We start from the raw sequence: 21,015 nt of genomic DNA, 5'->3' as shown, positions 1-21,015 counted from the left end.
GGGAAATAGTACTTCAAATCTAAAAATGGTGGCTGCAGACAGGTTTGTGGTACTTAAAACACAGCATATATATAGCAATTTGTTTTAAATTTTAATTCTCTGCTTTTCACTAATGATTTGGAAAACCAAAAAGTAAAATAAGAGGAAGAGTGACCCAATTGTTTGGATACTAACCTTAGATTTGGTGGACTGACATTCAGTTCTGACCTTTGGGAAATTCAGTTCTGAGATGTTATAAATACATTAAATACATTATAATGGTAAATTCCAATAATTGTAATTATTACAATGATAAATGATAATGATTATAATGATAAATACTTCAAAGATTGAGGAGTTCTGAGTTAACATGTTAATGGAAACTCTTTTAAGTTCCTAACATAGAAAGTAAAATATCTTTAAACATACTCTAGATTTGGCTTTCTAGTGTCATAAAATAGTTACATTCTGTTATGTTTTTGTCTTTTTTTGAATGTTATGATCATAAAATGGATGTCTTGCATAAATAACCTGGTGCAAATGTTTAGGATCAAAACATACATCAATTCAAATTGTGGACTGTATTAGGAATTAGTATCTTTTGCTTTGGAGCCACAAATGACATTGCCATGCTACCTGTCTCTCTTTTCCTCCCTCTCCCTTTTTTATTTTTTTCCTTTAAAATAATTTCAGCATGAATTTTAAGAACATGTTTTATTCGAATGCTGGCACAGTCATTTCAAAGATTTGATATTCCTCCAGGTTACAAGAGCTGAAAGAGTGCTTTCTTTATAAACCTTACTTTGGAAATAGCAGCACTGATGTGTGTGGGAGGTGAATTATTACATACTTGGAAAGTTTCAGAGAAATTAGAATCTTAGCATTTCAGAATGTTTGTGCAGTTTATTTTCCCCGGACCTCCCACTGTGAAATGTGTTTGATCAACCACTGAGTTCGGGTGAATGACAGGAACTTAAGCTGGCATTGTCCCTTAGAAAACTTGATGCGTTTTGTCTCTTTGTCCAAATATTAGCATTAGACAATGGAACATTAGTTTGTAGAACACTGAGTAAATGACTGAGAAGTCATTTTGCTCTTCCCTACCAAGGAGTTAAAATTTATTCTTGCACATAGAAGTATTAGCCTCCTAATTATTCTTTCTTTTTCTTCAACCCCGGTTGCATCATTTTGAAGGACAATATTGATCAGAAATTTACAGACATGAATTCAACACCACAATTTTGATTGCTGACTAACCAAAGTAGTGGTCAGGTCATGTTTTCTTTGTTCTGTTTTCCATAAAATTCACATTGCCTTTGTCATTCAACGAGGTTAAAATAAATAATCATAACTGTATGTTTAATTCCAGTGTTAATGGCAGCTTAGTACTTTGAAGAAATAACCTAGTTTTATGAATATTAACATGACACTTATGTGCATTAACAGTAGTCTACATAACTCTAAATATAATGTTTTTAATGGTACAAAATCAACCAGTTTAATCAAACAGCAGAATTTTATTTTGTTTTGTAGCTTATTTTTTAGACAAGGAAATCTCATTTATTAGAGGGTGGAGACCTTTGTTAAACCAGTGCACTACTCTTCCTTTTTTTTTTCCTCATCTCTATGACTTATTTTTAATTGACCTTTAATAGCAACCTATTCTTATAATACTATTATTAGTCCTCCACTGTTCAATCCCTGTGTCTTTCTCCCAAAGAAATCTTCAGATTCTGTGCCAAGATTCACTGTCTGAATATATGCAGATCAGAACACTTATAAATTAGCAAAAAATGAAATAAACAGCTGCATGTGTGGTGGCTTCCTGTAGATATCTCAGGTGAAATATGTTTTTAGGTTTATAGATCAAGTCAGAAAAGTGTTGTATGTCTTAAGAAATGGCATGATATTAAACTGATATTATTATGAAGAGAGGTATAGAAGATAAATGAGAAATTTTGTTTAGCATAAATGTGGAGTAAAGTAAGTGGTAACAGCACAGAAAGTTGCAAAAGTTGGATAAAGTGGAAGGAACAGTGTTTAATGCGGCCTTGAAGTCAGTGCCAGGAAAATGAAGCTTATAAAGAAATTCAAAGGGAAATGTGCCATGTTCAGAAGAATAGAAGACCTAAGCAACTGTGCGTTTGCAATATACCTGTGTGGTCAGACAGTTGCAATGGAAGAGATTAAATAATCAAGAAATATTGGGAGAAAAACTTCATTGACAGTAGTGCAATATGAATAGAGAGAGATAACATTAAATGAGATATCTTAAAACTATACCATTGAAGATTAAGTAAGATCTGGGTTTGCCTTAAGGTGAGAAAAGGAACAAATTGGAAATAACCCTTAAACTATTGATAAATACTAATTACTACTGATAAATGGTAATGGTGCTGTATTCTGCAGAGGCTAGAACAAGCAGGGAAGTAGAAAAGAATGTGTGGGAAGGCCCAAGTATGAAATTCTGTTTTCCTTGAATTCAGAAATTGAAGTTTGTACAATTTCAGTGGTTTAGGAATCTCAGTGTAAGGAATCAAGTTATGCATAACCTAATGAAAAGAGGCTGAAGAGATAACACAGAAGGGACAAGCTGAAATGTGGTAAATACTGCAGTGGGATAGATTAAGTAGATTCTACATTACTGGAATAGATCACTCAGAAATAGAGCATAATGTAAAAGATGACGAAGATAGAAGTGAAAATGGGGAGAGAAAGGACAAACAAAAAAGCCAGACTGTGGTCTTAAGGCATTTAGACTTTTTGAGTGTGATGGATAGCTGGTTTCCAGGAAGGAAGAGTGAGAGTGAGGACAAGGTCAAGAACAGTTGCATCGTGAAAAGGAGATATTAGAACATGTAGTATGAATGTATTAAAGACGACGACAAGGCTGGCAGGTTTTGCAGGTCATCACCTGATGCTGTATTCTTTTGAGAAAATTCTAACTGATCTTTTATTCATCTGTGCACTGACTCAGACACTGCTCTAAATATTTCTCTTTATTTCATTAATTCTGGTCCCAGAGATGCAAAATGATTATGTCAAAACTCACTCAAACTGATTAACTCATTAATTAACTAAAATTAACTGATCTGTATAGTATACTTATCTCATAACAAGGGGGGGTATTTTTGTTTTTTTTTTAAGTAGCTATTTGAAATATATGTGTTTGAGCTATTTGAAAAATCCAAATAACCTGAGTTGTACATAGAGAAGCATCACATCTGGAGATGTGATAATATTAAGTGAAGAAAACTCTGCATTGGTAATTGCTACACTATACTACCAGCTGACTGGAAGTCCTATATATATTCCTAACATATTCATTGAATACCAGTGAGCATGCTAAGAACCACTCTAGATACCATTCTTTTGCCGAAAAACAGTATTTTGGGCATGCAGTGATTGCTATATAATGCTTAGGTGTGTTTAGTAACATCTGACAAAGTAGACTTCTGACAAATGCATTATCCTTTTTGCTGAAGAAGAGAAAAAAATTGCTCTAATTTCTCTTACATTCTACTATTCTGCTTTTTTAATATTATTATCTTCTGGTCTATTTCCAAATTCTCCAGTTTCTTGCCTGGGTATCAATATGTTGTTACTCATGCTGTTCTTGCTTTCTGCTCTGCTTGTAGTAGATTGTAACAGAAATAATGTCATTTTGTTTGTTGGATTTTAGGTTTTGAATTTTGATTCTTTTTATTAATGTGTATTAAAACAACTTTATAGATGACACAGGAGAAATTATAAAAATCCTCATGGGGTATATATAATATATATATTCATTCAGAGTATGCTTTTACAGGGTTTGTACACACACAGACACACACATATAAAATACATATTACTGGCCAGTAATATATACCAGAATACTGGCAGATAAGAAAAATTTCAAAGAATTAATAGCTTCGACATGAATTTTATATCCAAGCTCAGCTGCTTAATTCTTATATTAAGAGCACCACTTCCAGAATACATATTGAGAAAATTAACTCTGGTCACAGATTTTTTATATTAAGGAAGGAAAACTTAGACTGCTGAAGAAATTCCAAGCCCTTCTTTCGCATTGTAGGTCTTAGTTTTCTTAGTCTCTGACTTTATTTGTGTTGTATTTTGTATGAAGCAAGTTTTGAAGTGAATTAAATCGTGCTCTAAACTCCAAATTTAACTGTAAAAGGTTGAATACAGTATAAACTTCTTCACACCGTTCTCTGTTTCAAGAAATATATGTCAAGTTAGAACTTTTATTTTCCTATCTACAAGTAGATTTGAACAAAAATCACTGTGTTTGATTGGGTTCCTCAGCAGCTCCGTACATAAATTGGCAGAGTTCAGTAGCTAACTGGGATTCAGAACAATCAGAACTGATGTTTCCTGGGCATAGACTCTGCAAAAATGAAATTCAGAATCTGAAACATTGCTCTGAATGTAGGCAGTTGTGTAACCATCTTCCTTCTTTTGTATAATACCTTGTAGTTAAGAACACTTGCCTTGGCAGAGGAAAACATGGGTTTGGTGGGATTTGAATCTCCAGCTTCCACAATCCAGTCTATTTATTTTCTTTGGGTGTGTTTCAGTCCCCTTTTTAAAGCTGACCTCTACAGTCAAGGGCACAAGATGCATCGGTCTTGAAGAAAAACCTCTGAGAAAACGATTGACTCAATCTAGAAGTTAAGGCACTTCACCAGAAGTAATCTACATATTCTTATCCCTTCTCCTTTAACTAACTTTAACTAACAGAAATAACATTAAAAATTTAAACTGAAGATGACATGCTGCCTCAGCATATGCCCAGCAAACAGAGAGTCTGACAGATTGTGAATAATATTTTTACGTATCCTTAAAGTCCCTTAGCCGTGAAATAAACAGGTAAGCAGCTCAGCAAAGGCAGGTTCTTATGAGTCTGCACATTGGACCAAGAAAAAACTATGTTATTTTCCTGAAATATTAAATTCCAAGCACATTTCAGGTACCTAAGAAAACTAGAGTGGGTCTTCTGAATAAGTTCTCTCTACTCAGATGCCAAAATTCTCTAGGGAAATGGCAGTAAGTGCCTCAAAAAACTTTGCTGAATCTGCTTAAGTGTGCAGGTTGTGTGTGGATGATTAATTGGCAACACCTAAAAATCATTACTATATTAATGCCAAATGTAAGTGTATTCTAATCTTAAAACATTAAAGTGTGCATGTCATGTAAAAAAAGCTGAAAAGATTGAAAGCTTAGAAGTGATAATCTAATGAGTGTATGATACTTTAAATACTTCTGAGATTAATTTGGTTTTCTATGGGATTGTGCCTTCTTTGATGTATTCCTTTTTACTTTGATATTCCAGGAGTTGTCTGGGTTTAACAATTAAAGATTATAGGTCTGATCCATTTCAAAGATGCAGAATGCTTACAGCTCTTAAGAACTTCTGTGGAATTTGTGAGTGTTAGTACTTCTACAAAATCAGGTCCAGGTTTTAAAAAACCCGGAGCCCTAATTTAGGAAAGCTATCAAGCAAATACATGTTAATGATACTGGTATACTATATCCTAAAACACATGATGTTCATAAGTGGAATAAGAAAGGAAAAATGTTGTGTTTTAAACATATTATTAATTAATTTTAATATAGTATTTTTTCATAAAAATTAAAAAGAGAGATATTACTATTAAAATGTGAGACTATTGATATGTCCCAAGTAAGAAAATAGAATACAATTTTCTGCAGTATTATTAAACAAATCAGTGAACAATGTCTGAATATTTGAGAAAAAAAGCCACTATCAACAGTGATATGGAACAAGAATACTGTTTAATAGCATATATGATTTTAAGAAAAAAAAATCATTTGTTTCGTGCACTTATATATTTACCTTGATCTCTTCCGTGTTTTCAATGGTACTCAAAAGTGTTCTGAATAAAACTGGTAGTGTTCCAAAGCAAAAGTCAGAAATTCAAAATACAGCTGAAGTGCATTATTAACAATAATTTTGGAAACATAACTTGCCAAGTTAAAAGTAACTTCTTTTTGTTGCAAGTTTTAACATAGCTTATTGTATATGCAACCTCTTTTGACCAAACCCACATACTAAGATGTAAAGTTTTGATATTGGTTTTAAATCCCTACATAGATTTCTTTTTTAATGGAGGAAAAGGGTACAAACGTATTAGTTAAAACATAATTGTTACTGATCGTTTCAATAGGGAGAAACAATTCTCCTGAGAATGATGGGTAAGAAAGATGGCACCAACTTTTCTGTAAATTTTTGTTCTCCCCACTGGAGAACATAGGCTAGAAAGCAGAAGGTCCTGTCTCCAGACTCTCTTATGAAGTCATGCCGAATATTTCTTACTCCTGTTATATAGATCAGTGTCTTCTTCATGTGAAGAGTTATGAGAGTACCAGAGTAGCTGCAAATGTGGAACCTTTCACTTTTCAAGATTTAAAGGTCAGAAAGCTGTGTCCTGAACCAGGAACAGATGAAAAGAATATTATAAACTTAAAAGAGAAGAACAAAAGGCTCCCACTTTAATCAAGCAAAAGGTGGCAAACTCTGTAATTAGTGCTGTTTATATTTTAGTACTTGGTAATGATCCAGTAGTTGAACACTTGTTCTTTTTAATCAGGCCTCACAACCTCATTGGGGAAGACATGGTGCCTCTCCATCCAAGCTTTTAATCTTCTATCTTCTGAAAAGTGTATACAATAGTGGGGAGGTACAGGAGAGTTCTTCACGTCAACTGAGGACAGATTCCTCTGCCTAATTTCTAGGCTGTCAGTTGCTAGCAAGAGACTAACATATAACTCTATATTCTGGACCTAATTTTAGTAGGTTAATTATGTGTTAGGCAACTAATCAGGTTCAGCCTAAGGAATAGATTTGAATTGAATGGAGATTCTCTATACCCACATAAATGAGGAGCACAACCAAAAACATTTAAAATTATGAGAAAAGGAGCTGTGATACCTTAACAGTATTCCCTTAGAGTTAAAGGATGGAAACAACAAGCTCACTGCAAGGCCTGGTAAAATTGAAGTGAGGGGCTGGACAACAAAAACTACATTTCACAGCTCATGCCAAGGAAATGATAATCTTTGCAGAAGGAAAAGCATAAAAAATAATACAGGTAATTTAAAAAACCTTTGACAAAGGTGGGTTTGTGAATAGCCTGTGACTGCAGCTTATATTGACAAAAACATTAATGAGGATTAAGCCTTAAACTAAGGAGTGTGAGGAAACCATTCACCTCAAAGGCAGTACTAACTCCCCCGATACAGTTATTGATTGTTTAATCATTAGCAGCCGACAAACAGACTCAGTACAAAGTAGAATGACTTATATGCTTCTCTGGTTCAATTGCAGAATAATTTGTACAGGACAGGTAAACGCTTGCAGTTTACTAAGCAGCTTCTACTAGTGGCTGAATTCAAGTAAAACGTTTCAGGGAGAGAAAGGAAAATGCATGAGGACCAAAGGAATAAACAGTAAGAGGGAAGATAAATAAGTAACCTGAAATGCGATTAAAAGGAAAAGCAAAATTACAGAAGCTTTTTTTATGTCTCATAAAAGCCAAGTTGAAGGTGCCAAAAAGACATCAACTGTAAAATGAATGTATGAGAGTAGAAAACAAAAACAGTTACTCTACCCCCATTACTGTCCCCATGTCACAGTGATAATTCCTCTGCAGACTCTTCCAGTTTTCTGCCATGCTCTTTCTCATGCTTCAAAACATGTCTGGTGTTCACCAGAATGGTCCCCAAAACCAAAGGATCTCCCAGATCGCACAGCTTTTTGTCATAATGTCAGTATTCTGTTCTCTATCTTTGGGTCTCTTTCATAGTCAAAAAATATGTACTAATTAGTGAAATATAATTTAATGTATGCAATTGCTTTGAAATCCAGTGTCACAAGCTGCCATTAAAGTGTCTTTATAAATTCTGTTACTAAAAGATCAGAAGAATAGGAGTGTCATGTGTCCACTCTTAAATATAACGATGATTTTTTTACATCTTGGACTGGTAAGTGGAATTATGAATATAAATCAATGTGTATTTTTTAGGCATAGAGATAGCACAGTTTAATAGCATATATATAGCAATGTTCATAGGTGCTATAACAAGCAATTTATGTTTAATATATATTTCAGTATGAAAAATTAACAACATAATAAGAAACTTCTTTTTCAAAAAAATACTTTATTCAGAAGACAAATATTTAATTCTAAAAAAGAAAATAAATTATATAATTCAAAATTAATTTAAAAGTATTTTTAAATATATCAGAAAAATAAAATAATTCACATTATTTGAACTTTCTTGCATGAGATAATTGCCTTTTACTTTTATATGATGCAATATGCTCAAAGTTTATCCAGAGAATCTTTCACAAAGTTTTCTTTTAAAATAATAATGAAAGACAAGAATATCTTTTTCCTCTCCAGGTAAGAGAGAAGAATTTTCTGAGCTGGATACTGCTTTAGATGAGAAATTACTATGGAGAAAAGACCTTACATACCAATGGCTTCATACACAGGTTTGGGATTATGAAGCAGCCAGTTCCAGAAATATAAAGTGGTGAGGTCATCTCCTTTAAATTAGATTTTTTTATTGTAAATGTATCTTGTAAAATGAAACCCAGGTTAATTGTCTTAAAACAAACATGACTTTGTAGCTAGCAGCCAATACACCAAATTTCCAGGTCCCAAGCAGAATACCCTTTAGAATTGGTTTAATCATTGTTATAGATACTTCTTCTACAGTGATAATGAACTGCTGTTCAGTGCAGCATTTATGAATATCTGCATAACTTTACACTAGCAAGGCAATGGTTTCTATATTCTAAAGAGCATAGAAAAAAGTGCCTATTGTTCATATATTGTATAGCTGCCTTGGCGTGTAATATGGTTTTATGTAATTAGATAAACTGTAACATTATCTATCTTGTTAGATTTGATTAAGGAATTAAAAAAAAAAAAGAAAGCCAATGTTGTTATTGAACAGGTAAAATCTCAGTGCAATTAAATAAAAGGTTAATTTTATTCTCTAAGCTAATATGAAGACATAGTCAGTAAATGTTGGTTATAAATGCAATGTAAGCCATTAATATCTTATTGAAGTCAGTAGTAGTCACAATGCTAAGCACCTGTAATAAAACTGAACAATGTGTCAATAGGCAGTGAATTTAGTGTTAGTGTTTTAGATGTATTTTTATGAAAGTAAAGTTAATTTTTAATGAAATAGACTGCCTATTGTTATGTTTTATATGGAAAAAATATTCCACATTTCAAAATTGTATCAATAACTGGAGGAAATATATTGCAACACATATTCCTTAGAAAATCTTCATGTGTCTGTCATTTTCCATAATAGTGAAACATTCCAAGTGGTATTTTTTTAAGGTGATTGTCATGGCTTTTAATTTGAATGCAAATACTGCAAGAGAACATTTAATGTTTGAAAGTTTGAAAACATGGCACCTTGTAAGAGAATCTTTAAAAAAATTTTACCAAGCTTCTGCAGATATGTGTAATGAACTAAAATTTGTATTGACATTTGTTAAGATTAAGATACCATCTATGCATGTAGCAAAACCCCCATTATCAGAACAGCTGATACACTTATCTAACTGGAAATGGTTTTATTCCTACATAAGATAATGTGACAACTTATTTGGTAATATCTGATAACTATGAGCCTGACTTATAGTCCCAGTAAGTTAATGGAAGCTCTTTCATCCCTTTTCCGTGAGTCAGGACCTATGGCTACAATTTATGATGGTACATACAAATATGCATGTATTTTTATGTTTATTGGCATCTACATTTGAAAATAGTGTTTTATTATTGGAATAAACAATATTAACTGTTCTAATACTTTAAATATATCTTAACTGTGGGCTTATTTTAAATAGTCCTAATTAGCGGCCTTTGAGCAGGAACATTTCCAGCAAAAGATTCTGTGCAAGTATTTTAGTGAACCCAGTACAGTGGGGTTTATTGAAATTTCCATTCTATATTTTTCACAGCAATCGTTTTTTGCCTGAGTTAGATCCTGCAATATGCAACGGTAGACGTGTACAGCTTGTGGTAAGAACTTGTTTTTGTGTAGAATTTTGCAGAATTCAGCTAAGCCTTGATCATGTTTTCAAATGTGTACTTAGTATAAAAACAAACAGAAGCTTTTTTTGGTTGAATATAATTCTTTAATGTTGTCTCTTTTTGGCAATCAAATCAACCATTGATGGAGATCAGAGGAAAATGTATGGACAGAAGAACCCATGTTTATATGTAAGGCATTGATTTCAAATCTGGTACTGGTTTTTGTTTTTAAGACATCAAACATTACTGGGTGTTTTCTAAAGCTTCCACTGAACCTTTAAAAAAGCCTTTAAAAAAGGTACTTCAGCAGCAATTACATTATTGACTGAAAACATGTATTTATGTCAATCAGACAAGTTTAAACGTTCTTAAACTCTGTAAGAGTTCATTCATTTTTATATGCCTAGTGTGATTTATTAAAAACAGTTAGACTTGCATGTTAATAAAACAGTCTTTAGAATTAGACTTATTCCTACATCTTAAAATGCCTTCTACTCTTTTCACATTTCATTCTTTTCTTTGCAGAGTTAAAAAAAAAATCCGAACTAGGTAATTCTACAGTTTGGTGGGAGGGGGAATACAAGCCATTTAACAATCTGAAGATTTGCAAGATGAAAAGACTGTGTCAGAAATATCCAAAAGTTCCTTTGATAGTGATCAGTGTAATGATGCCTGTAAGCCCACTTATTTCATATATGACTTGACATCTTATAGCCAAATTAGCAATGTTCTTGTTGATATAATTATGTGTGGACAAAAAAAAAATGTGCAAAAACTTACAAACTATACTTAATTTAACTTTATAAACAATTTTAATTATGATAGATCTGTGTTTTCATTTGAATGTGTACAGTGGGTACTTAATACTATTGCAATTGTCTATATATTTATATATTCCATGTGTCTATCTCTATTTGAAGAAAAATTTAAAATGCGCCCAAACTGAATTTTGTAGCAGTTGTATAGATACAATGTTTTCAGCTTTTGATTTCAGTAGGCAGTAAGCGTAACACGTTTCAGCAAATGTGTGTGTGTACGTGTATACTCTGTGTATTTATAAAGTATGACAACATGTTTTTGTTGCTGTATTTGTTTATACTGCTCATTATTGAAAAAAAACCTATAATTGCTAAAATAATAAAAATCATTCTACATAGTGATGAGAATATGAAGTTATTGCATTGAATTACAGGGGTTCGCTTAAGCTAAATTTGTTTAAAGTAGAGAAAATCATGGCTTTCCCTCCCCCACCCCCACCCCCGAAAAAAAGAGACATATTTTAAAATGCTTCAGACTTCAAGTCTGGACGAAGAACAAGGACAAAGTCTTAGATTTTTATACAATATATAATATGTTGCATAAAAGAGTTTTGCACAGTTAGATAATACCCCTCTTGATAAAATTATATACCTAGTTCTGTACTTTGAGCAATCTGGGTGCTTTCTAAATTCTGTATTCCTTAGCTTCACCACCTATGCAATAGGTATAAAAACAGGTGATCTTTTGGTAAAACACTTCTAAAATTCACTGCTGAAAAAACGCTGTTAAGAGTTAGGGGTTACTGTTCTTATTTTCTTGAAGTCAGGTTTTGTCTAAGATTTTTCTTTGGAGTCTGCTGTGTGACCAATTCTTAGGTTCCTTTTAAAGTTCAGTATCTGCAGTCATGAACTAGGCTACCGTCCGGGTTTTGATGCAGCGGCCTGAGTAGTTATTTATTAGGTAGAGTCTGAAACAGTAATTGTTCTAATTTTAGCAAATCATAATTAATAATATTATCTAAAAATACACATTATGTAATTATCAGTAAGCATATGTGCATAGGTAGATGGAAACTGATATACAGTACGAAGTTTTGTCCACAAAATACTGCTGCAATCCCACAACAGTATTATGTGGTGTGCCCACATAACTGGCAATGTTACAGGATTGTCACAGCTTGTGCCACATAATTACATAGCTGTTCCACATGAATCTAATACAGAGAAAAATTCAGTAGAAGATCAGAAAACAGAAGAAGGAAAAAAGTGTCTCTCTAATGTGGACAACAATATTGTATAGGCAATGAAATAATGATGTGGTTTGTACACGTAGATGGCTGGAGAATTGTGTTTTAAAAATTTATATTTGCTTTCTTAAATTTTGACTGTTGAAATGTGAACATACTCCTAATGCTTTTGCAAAGTAACTCAGCTAAAAGCTATAAAATCATGCCAAAAAATTAAGTTAACGTTTAGCAACAATCAATATCAAAAAGCAGGAAAATCTCTGGCAACCGGAAAGGGGAAAATATACATTAAAAAAAAAATTAAAACAGGAAAACATTTCTGGGCAGTTCTAGCAAAAATACTTTATTCATGTATCATATACTCATTTGTAGAGTTTCCTGGTGCATAATAAAATCTCTGGTTTGTGCTGGTTGTGTATTTATTCCCTATCTTCATTTGAAGATCAGTTTCCAAAAACCTGTATTCTGATAGTGCTACATTAATATAGTTTTCTAATTTATATTTGTGCACATTCCAAGAATTGAAGACTTTCTTTTTAACTGGTATGTGATGGTATTTCAATGGTTGCATATTAACAGTACAGTCTCAGCCCTTCTGGTTGGGGAATGAACCCTATTTAGGAACGTGCAGTAAGTCTAAGACCTTATTTTGTTAATCTTGATAATTTTGCTTAATGCTACTATGTAAGTGCTTAGGAAAGCATGCTGACTTGCAGTTTAACCTGAGCATTTTAAATTAAATATAATTTTGCTGAATGACAAGTAGAATAAACTTCCCCATTCATCTTTGTGAAATATTTGCTTTAAGATATCTGAGTAGTTAACCACTTCATTATTGATCCGCATCTCCAAATCATTAAGCTATAGTGTGAATTTGAAAACACTTTTTACCTTCAGAAGGTTACAAAATAATTCAACATAGGAATAGACAAATATTCAGATTCAGAGTTGCATTTGAAGCAAACATTCCTCCTGACTGACATTAATTTCCAATTAATTAGAAAAAAAGTTTGTAATAATAAAGCTAAGGGCAAAATATCCAAAGAGCTAAATATAATGATCTCTACAGATAAAAGTCCAAGACTGCACTCTGTAAAGAAGTATACTAACATCTTTAACTGCTTCCAATGTTTTTGGCTCTAATCTCAAAGGGAAAGTTTTAATTTGCTTCAGCAGACTTTCAATCAGAATCTTTTTAAACCTGAAATTAAATTTGCTCCAGTAATTAATACAGCTTTAAACATTACTTTGACTATAGTCGGGTGAAAGCATTTATCTTTATTTGAATGAATATAACAGATATTTTTAAGTCAGAAAACTGAACAGCCCTACTGAGATCTAGCATATGATACACTATAATTTTGTCTGCAAGATGATGAAGCTTCAGAATCTATGGTGGTAGGGACTGGATAATAATTCCACAGAAAAGATAGTTGTGTAAAATACTATGGCCTTTTGGGTCTTTGGAAGTTGGGACATTAGAAAATGTTTTGCTCTGTTGAGAAAAGATTAGATGGAAATATGAATGATTTTATCAATTCCATTGTTTTGAATTTCTCTGAGCATCACAATGATTGCATTATTTCTGCTACAGAAAGACTAGAGAAGCTTTATATTTAAAGATTTTGAGCAAGCTTAAATGGACTGTAAATAAGAAGGTCAAAAATAGGTAGAACTGGTGGGAGAAAATTGTCACTCCTTTCAAATTTTCTAAATACTGCCTTGGAAGAGAAAATAGATTATTAAAATTAACAGCAATAATACAGCCTGCAATCTGTGCAAAACAAAACTTAAAAATCATGGTCATTAAACATATAAAAGGCAAGCATCAGGAAACAAGGCATAAACTTTCTGTGCTGACACAAACAGTAGACAATCACTATGGAGGAGCATAACCAAAACCGCTGCATCTTTGGAGTTGGTGATTTGAAAATGACACAAACTTTTTAATGAATTTTACATTAAACAGTCACTGGAAAAAAGACAAAGAAATGAAACAGGTCTCCATTTCATTTAAGTCCGCTAAGTTAAATTGGACTACAAAGAAATCTTCCTGCTTGTCTGCAGTGGTGCATTGCTTCTCCTGGTACCGTGAGCCACTACGAACAGGAAGTCTGGAGATTGTCTCCTCCAGAATAGCCTACAACTTTCTAGTAATGGCATTTTCCTGAGAAAAGGGAGCAGCAGGCTTCAACCCCCTGAGGAAGCAGTTGAGACCCAGGCTTTCAATTCCTGATCAAGCAGTCTAGCTACTAGGATATTAAATAAAATCTTGGTGACATTACCACCAGCATTGCTCGTTCTTTTTTTTTTTTTTCCTTCTTCTTCTTTTCTTTCTTTTTCTTTTTGTAAAAAATGAACTTAGTTAGACACCTAGGTTATGAAAGGAATTTGGGGCTTTTCATCCCAAGCAGAGGGAGGACTTGATCTGCATCCTGGACTCCATTTCTGAAGTTCCAGGGACTAGAAAATTTAAATATATCCCTATGTTCACTACTTCTAGCTGACTAGCTCTACACTGGGGTTTTTGTAGATCGCTCTTCTGCAAAGCCTTATTTTTCCCCATGATTGTGACTGGCCCTCAGTATCTAATCAGCAATATTGTTAGATAGCTGCTTCTGGTGTTGAATACCTTTTCATTTCAAGGTAAGGGAGCTCTTGTTGAGCAAATATGAAGTAATTTCTACAAAAATAACAATCTGCCATTTACAGTGTGTGGTATCTTCGAGGCCAGTATTTCTAACCTTTACCCTACAGTTTCACAAAAGGACACATTGCTAAAATGAAAGATGTTCTTCACTTCTGTTTTGCCATATTTAGGTTCAGGTAACATGCCTAATGCCAAAATGTACCACCACTGCATGTTAGATTATAATTAATATAATACTCTTACCTAAAGTATAATTTAAATGCTTTCTGATGGATATGGTTAAGTAGTGAACAACAAAAAGATTAAATTACTTACTGGATCCTTGATTGATTGAACTGATACGTGTCCTGGATAAAACATAAATATTGCAGAAAATAATCAAATATGACATCTCTGGCATTCAACTATAGCTTAAATTATAGACCGGTCAGTAAATGATCTTAAGCTGTTTAAGGTTTCATCAGCTGTCTGCAAGATTGATTTTCTTCAAAATTACTGTACTAAAATGTTTTCTTTTGTTGTTGCACTGACTCAGATCACAAACCACAATTTTAAAATCGGCTCTTATTTACAAAAATGCTTTGACATAGTGCATTTGTTCAGCCTAAGCAACAATAAAGGATTGTGGTATCATTTTGAAGAAGGTTGTTTGACAGACCCTGTTTGTTTATTTGGAGTAATGTGAGCTGCATTCAGAAAATGTTATATTTTGTTTCATGATTGTGTACATTTTCTCCCACTGCTCCCAGGCAAGCCCTGTAAGCAGAGAAGACACGGATTTAGACCTTGTTTCCATGACCAGTGGAAGTGCTTTGACTCAGAACAGAGAAAAAAATAATCAGCCACACAGACATTCAGCAAGACCATCAAGTAAGTTGTGGGGTTTTTCAATATCAGTTTTAAAGATCTCTAAAATGCTTTGGTGGAACTGAGTGTACTTGGAATCCCTAATAACACGTGCTACTTCTCTTTCTGTTTCTTGCTTACATAAAATCTTTCCATACTTTTTCTACAGTCTGTTTAGAAACTGCGTCGTTAATATCTTTAGAATTTTCTCTTGTAATTTTAACCCACAGGAGGTCCCCTGTGATGTATATTAAATCTTCTGATGGTTGATTTTTTACAAGATTATTATTTTTCCTCTCTCTTAATTATAAAACAGACTATTTTACTCCAAAAGCTTTTTTTATGTTCTCCCTCCACATTTTACCAAAATAGGTTTGTAAAATACATCTTCTGTTAACTGAATACCAGAACACACATCCTAATCAAGCCACAGATTTCAATCATGTTGATTACCAAGTATGATGTAGTACATTCTTATTATTGAACTTACTTACTATAGCTCAGTGACAGAGAATCCTTTTTAAGCCGTACGTTGTTACCACTCTTTAATATCATATGTAAATTAACAAAAGAATCTGTATATGAAAAAAATGAGAAGGTAATATTTGAAGCTCATAAAAAGGTAGCATTTTAAGTGACGTTTTATTTTGTGTAATGTTACTGAGGAAAATGTTAATGTATTTGTAGTATTACATACTATATTTTGTATGTTATTTTTATACAAAATGAATTTTTCAAATAAATACAACTTCAGAACCCAAAAATGTACATTATAGAAAATATATGCAGTATTAAATAACAGGCAAAATTATTGAAATTCCTAAAACTGAATAAGCAGTGAATTTTCTTGAAATGCTTTATGTCAAAATAGAAAACAGGTTATTTCACAAATAGTATATAATTACTGGATCTGCTTATTTTGATTAGAATTATATATATACTGACTTTTCAGTTTAAATTAAAATTGAATTAAAATTTAAGTGTATATAAAATACATAAGAATACTTATCTCTATTTTTATGACATATTTCTAAAAGACATTTTGAATAAAGATTTATTTGCATGATTTTAGTCCACCACAGTAAAAGTGAATACAGTGTTGTCGGAACTTATTCGCTTGATTTATGTTCCTAAAATTAAACTAGATAAAAGCTAAGGTCCTAGTATAAGGTAGGTGCATCCACGGAAAGAGAATATGATTCTTTCTGTCTGACTACATCTTAGAAAGGAATGAATTGCATCCTGAATGTTCCTGTTTCTCTCTATTGGCTACTGATGAAGCCCCACTATTTAAATTAAATGAAGTTTCTAATTATTAAGTTTGTGAATTTAGGTGAAACAAGTCTGAGCTACTAATGTCAATGGCAAAATTTTCATTGTATTCATATATTCAGAATAGAATGTATGCATAAATCTTGAATAATTAAGTTAAATAGTATATGCTATATTAATATCAACATATAATTGCTGTCTATATTGTAACCTACACTATGCTGCCATTGAGAAAAATAAACAAGAATACACTCTTTCTCTGAACATAGAGACTTGCCCTAATTAGGAGCTTGGGTATGGTGAAGAAAACAAGTGCCATTGTATTATACCTTTATAAAGAAGAGAATAGAAAAGGACCAGGAAAGAACAGTCAACTAGCAGAGTCATATGTGTGAGAGACAGAGAGACAGTTTACTGTGTCTGGTAATATGTGTGTGTTATAGCAAAATACTTATCTGCTATAGCACATTTATGCATTCATTCTCTTTTCTGTGGTACAGGAACTCAGGAAAATAAAGGCTCAGAGTAATATCTTCTGTCTTCCTATATGTGTTTCTATGTGTGCATCTACAAAAAATTCTTCGTCATGGATTTTAGAAGATTAAACAGTGGTGATACATTAAATCGTAATGCATATTATATATAAAACTAGACCTCACCATTTATATGCAGTATATAGACATGTTTATCTGATTAGGTCAGTTTGCCAAATACTATTATTTTTCAATAATATACAGTAAATTAACTCTGTGGTATCCTTACTTTGAAAACATCAGACATTTGCATTTATATTTTGACATTAAAATTGTATTCATTATGAAATATTTCCTGTTGTATAATCTCTCTTGTTTTTGCATTCTGAAATATTTAATGAAGAATCCTAGAAACATTTTAATGATTCAGTAGATGTATTTTGAATTAGCACTGAATTTGTATTACAGAATGGCTTAGAAAAGAAACTCTGACCTTGGAGGTACCCCCATTTGAATTAGTTGTTAAATCAAGTCCTTTACCCTTTTTTTCAGGAGAATTCAAACTCAATGATGTGGCAAGCTTTAATTAATAACACTTTACTAAGTTTGATTTGCAGCATCCATAACCCTAACTGATGCTCAGAATTCTTTTGAATTAGTGGTGGGAAGTATTAAATATTTTGAACATTCTTTCACAGAGATGTTAGTATATATCAGAGATGTTAGTTAGGGACATCGTATATGCTTCTTTTATGAAATTGGTAATTCACCTCCAAGCTGAAAAGAGTAATCTAAAAGTGCAGAATAAATTATTTGTTAGGTATACTTACTCAAAAAAAAAAGGTATATCTGATATTAAAAGAAAATACATTTTATATACTGCAGGGAAGTGGCTGTACATGAATGACTATGTTCTCATAAAGACAGACAAACAATGCTTCAAAGTTATTGGAGGTTTTTTTAGAAAGTCTAATCAAGGTTTTTCAGAAATATTTTGGGGAACCTTCCAACTTTGAAGTACTTTTTATAGACTATATTCTCCAGGAATAGTTTCTTAGCATTTCTAAAATTAGACCTTGTTAAAGAATTTTAAGATTTTTGTCACTCAAAATTACTAGTTATTTCTGAAAAACCTGGTTGGAATGGATTAATAAAAAGATATAATCCTACCTAAGGAACTACCTTAATTCTGTTCTTTGACCTAAAGATGTATTAAAGAATAAAGGAAATGCTGTGGGCACAGTGTGTCTCAGTTTAAATAAAGCATTTGTGTATCCCAATTTAGGTAAGGTATTTAATGTGGTTCCATGCTATATATTCTGAAGCAAAATTGACTGATGTGGATTAAATTGACCCAGTATTAGGGAAAAAAGGAGAAAGAAAAAAAAAACACAAAAACACAGCCTAAAGGATGAGAGAGCAACAATTGTTCAGTGAGACTAACTAGTTTTCTGTCTAATTTAGTACCTTGACTCTAATGGTGGCATTCTCAAACATGCTGGATTATCTTACTTCCAGAAATCATGGTTATTTCTTTCTATACCCTGGTAACTCATTTTTGTTTTCTATTTCTTCAGGGCTTTTTTTTTTTCCATTTTTTGTCCATTCTAGTCTGACCACTGCTAGATCTTGATCTCTCTGGTACCTTGTACCAATAAGTTGCGAACGGAAATGTGTGACCTTTTGGTGATTATTTTCTAACTTTCAATTTCACATTAGCTTACCTTGTTTCTGTACAAAAGGGCAGGAAAAAAAGGATCTTTTCCCCTGCATATACCTTCTCTATAACATACATGCCTGGGCTGTGATGGTTAGTGGTTTATAGTCAGCATTATGCAAAGTTCAAGTATCGGTCCTACACTCATCAGTGTTTTTCTCAGCTCCATGAACATTGGAGTGAATTGATAATAATAAAATCTGTTTACGAACACTTTCATGAGCAGTGGTTGTGTAGTCAGTGCTAAGTTACAAGGTGGACATAGAAATATTTTGAAAGAATTAGAACTTAATTTGTTATAACTAGATAGGAACAGATGAGGTTTTTATACTAATATCTAGTTAGTGACCATGTTAGGACAATCATCAGTCCCCTTTCAACTCCTAATTATCTTAATTATCCTAATCTGGTTCTCTCCAACTTGTGTTACATTTCGTCTATATCTTCTACATTGCCTTCCTATCACCACCATTTTCACAAAGCAGAAGGTTTTTTTGTTTTTCTACTAATTTTAAACTATTTTCATTCTACTTCTTGTCTTTTGACCTGCACTCTTTCAGACTAAGGTTGTTCCAGAAGTACCATAATTTGAAAGTAGAATGTAATGGGAGCTTTGTCTTTAACTGTAATTTAAAATACTTCCTGGAATTCTTTGTTCTTCTTCTCCCTGAATCCTAGTCTTTCAGTGTGTCTCTGATTTCAGTAAAATATTACTTTTCAGGAAGAAACAAAAAAACAACCCTTGGGCCTGAATCCTGTCATTCTTTAATCATCCCTGTTTCTAAAACCAGCCCTTAAATGCTATCTTCGTTACAAAACATTTATCCATTTGTTTCTCAGATAAATTCCAGCTCTACAGTTCTGTTACTCATGTGGAATTAAATTAATGAAGTTTAATAAGGCCTTTCTTACAGTGGAAAGACTTAGAACTCAATGGAAAAAAAGTAACTTTTCTTTTACTGTCCTTTTTACTCTTTTATCTGAACTGATATTCTTTTGCCAATTGCCATATTGCAATTTGCTGCTATAAACATCAGTTTTCCTATCTGCAGAAATGATGGTCATGATAGTCCCTTATATAATGTTTATGTATCTGCTGATGAAAGGATGATGGCATCATTATATTTAACTGTTAGGATAGGGAAAGGATCTCTTCCTCATTTGTGAACTGGATAAATTATTTGGAACCTGCCATGTCAACACAGAAGTAATGTGTCAAATAGATATACACAGGTACAACCCTGCAAACCTCAAATTAGTTAAAGTGTGTTGACAAAATCAAGTGATTTGTCATACAGGGGAATGATTAATTCAGCAAAAAAAAAAAAATAGTGACTCTGTAATTCTAATTCTCATTCTTTGAAAATCTCTTAAATTCAGTAGTTGATTTTTTTCTTAACTAGGAGGAAGTTGCTTTAAGTAACAATAGAACTGCAATACTACCTGAAGAAATATTATTCAAAAATCAACAGTTTATAATGACAAAATTAGAGAAAATGAGCTATATTCCATGACTTTCTTTCAGTGTAGATTTATATCCTGAGTTTGCAATGGAAGTAAATCAACATAGGTGTCACTAATTATGGGTATGGAGAATTATTAATCTCAATATTATCTGTTTGATAAGAAGGCTTCTCTCAAAAATTGATGCAAATTAGGTTCAAATTTATGACCGTGAAGGTAAAAGTGAAGTTCTAAAGTGAAATCCTGGCTTAATCAAAGCCAACAGCCAAGATTTCAGTATGATACATGCATCTAATATGGGAAACAATGCATTGTTTACTGTTTTTTTCTCTGGTCTCATATATGACATCCTAGTATTTCCCTGTTGCTGTATACCATCTTCATAACTTATAGCTATTCTTTTGAAATTTAAGGAAACAATCTTTTAGCCTTGACTCATCAGAGCAATCCCATTGATTTCCCTGCTCAAGTGGTTTAAAAATTGGGTTTGTGGTGAGTGTGTTTAAGAAGAAAATCTTGACCAA

The 21,015-nt window shown here is 32.6% G+C and overlaps 1 protein-coding gene across 1 annotated transcript in view; it reads left to right on the top strand.

Annotated features, from left to right (window-relative positions):
• Nucleotides 1–21,015, top strand: part of LRRIQ1 (leucine rich repeats and IQ motif containing 1) — a 125,625-nt gene that overhangs the window by 96,108 nt on the left and 8,502 nt on the right. The window contains exons 24-26 of the mRNA XM_026088808.1: nucleotides 8,409–8,541; nucleotides 9,992–10,052; nucleotides 15,469–15,589. Of these exons, the coding sequence (XP_025944593.1) occupies nucleotides 8,409–8,541; nucleotides 9,992–10,052; nucleotides 15,469–15,589 (315 nt within the window). The remainder of the gene's footprint in view (nucleotides 1–8,408; nucleotides 8,542–9,991; nucleotides 10,053–15,468; nucleotides 15,590–21,015) is intronic.

The sequence above is a fragment of the Apteryx rowi genome, unplaced genomic scaffold (genome assembly GCF_003343035.1).
Source record: "Apteryx rowi isolate R43461 unplaced genomic scaffold, aptRow1 scaffold_786, whole genome shotgun sequence".
Classification (NCBI taxonomy): domain Eukaryota; kingdom Metazoa; phylum Chordata; class Aves; order Apterygiformes; family Apterygidae; genus Apteryx; species Apteryx rowi.
This window is presented reverse-complemented; position numbering and strand designations above follow the sequence as displayed.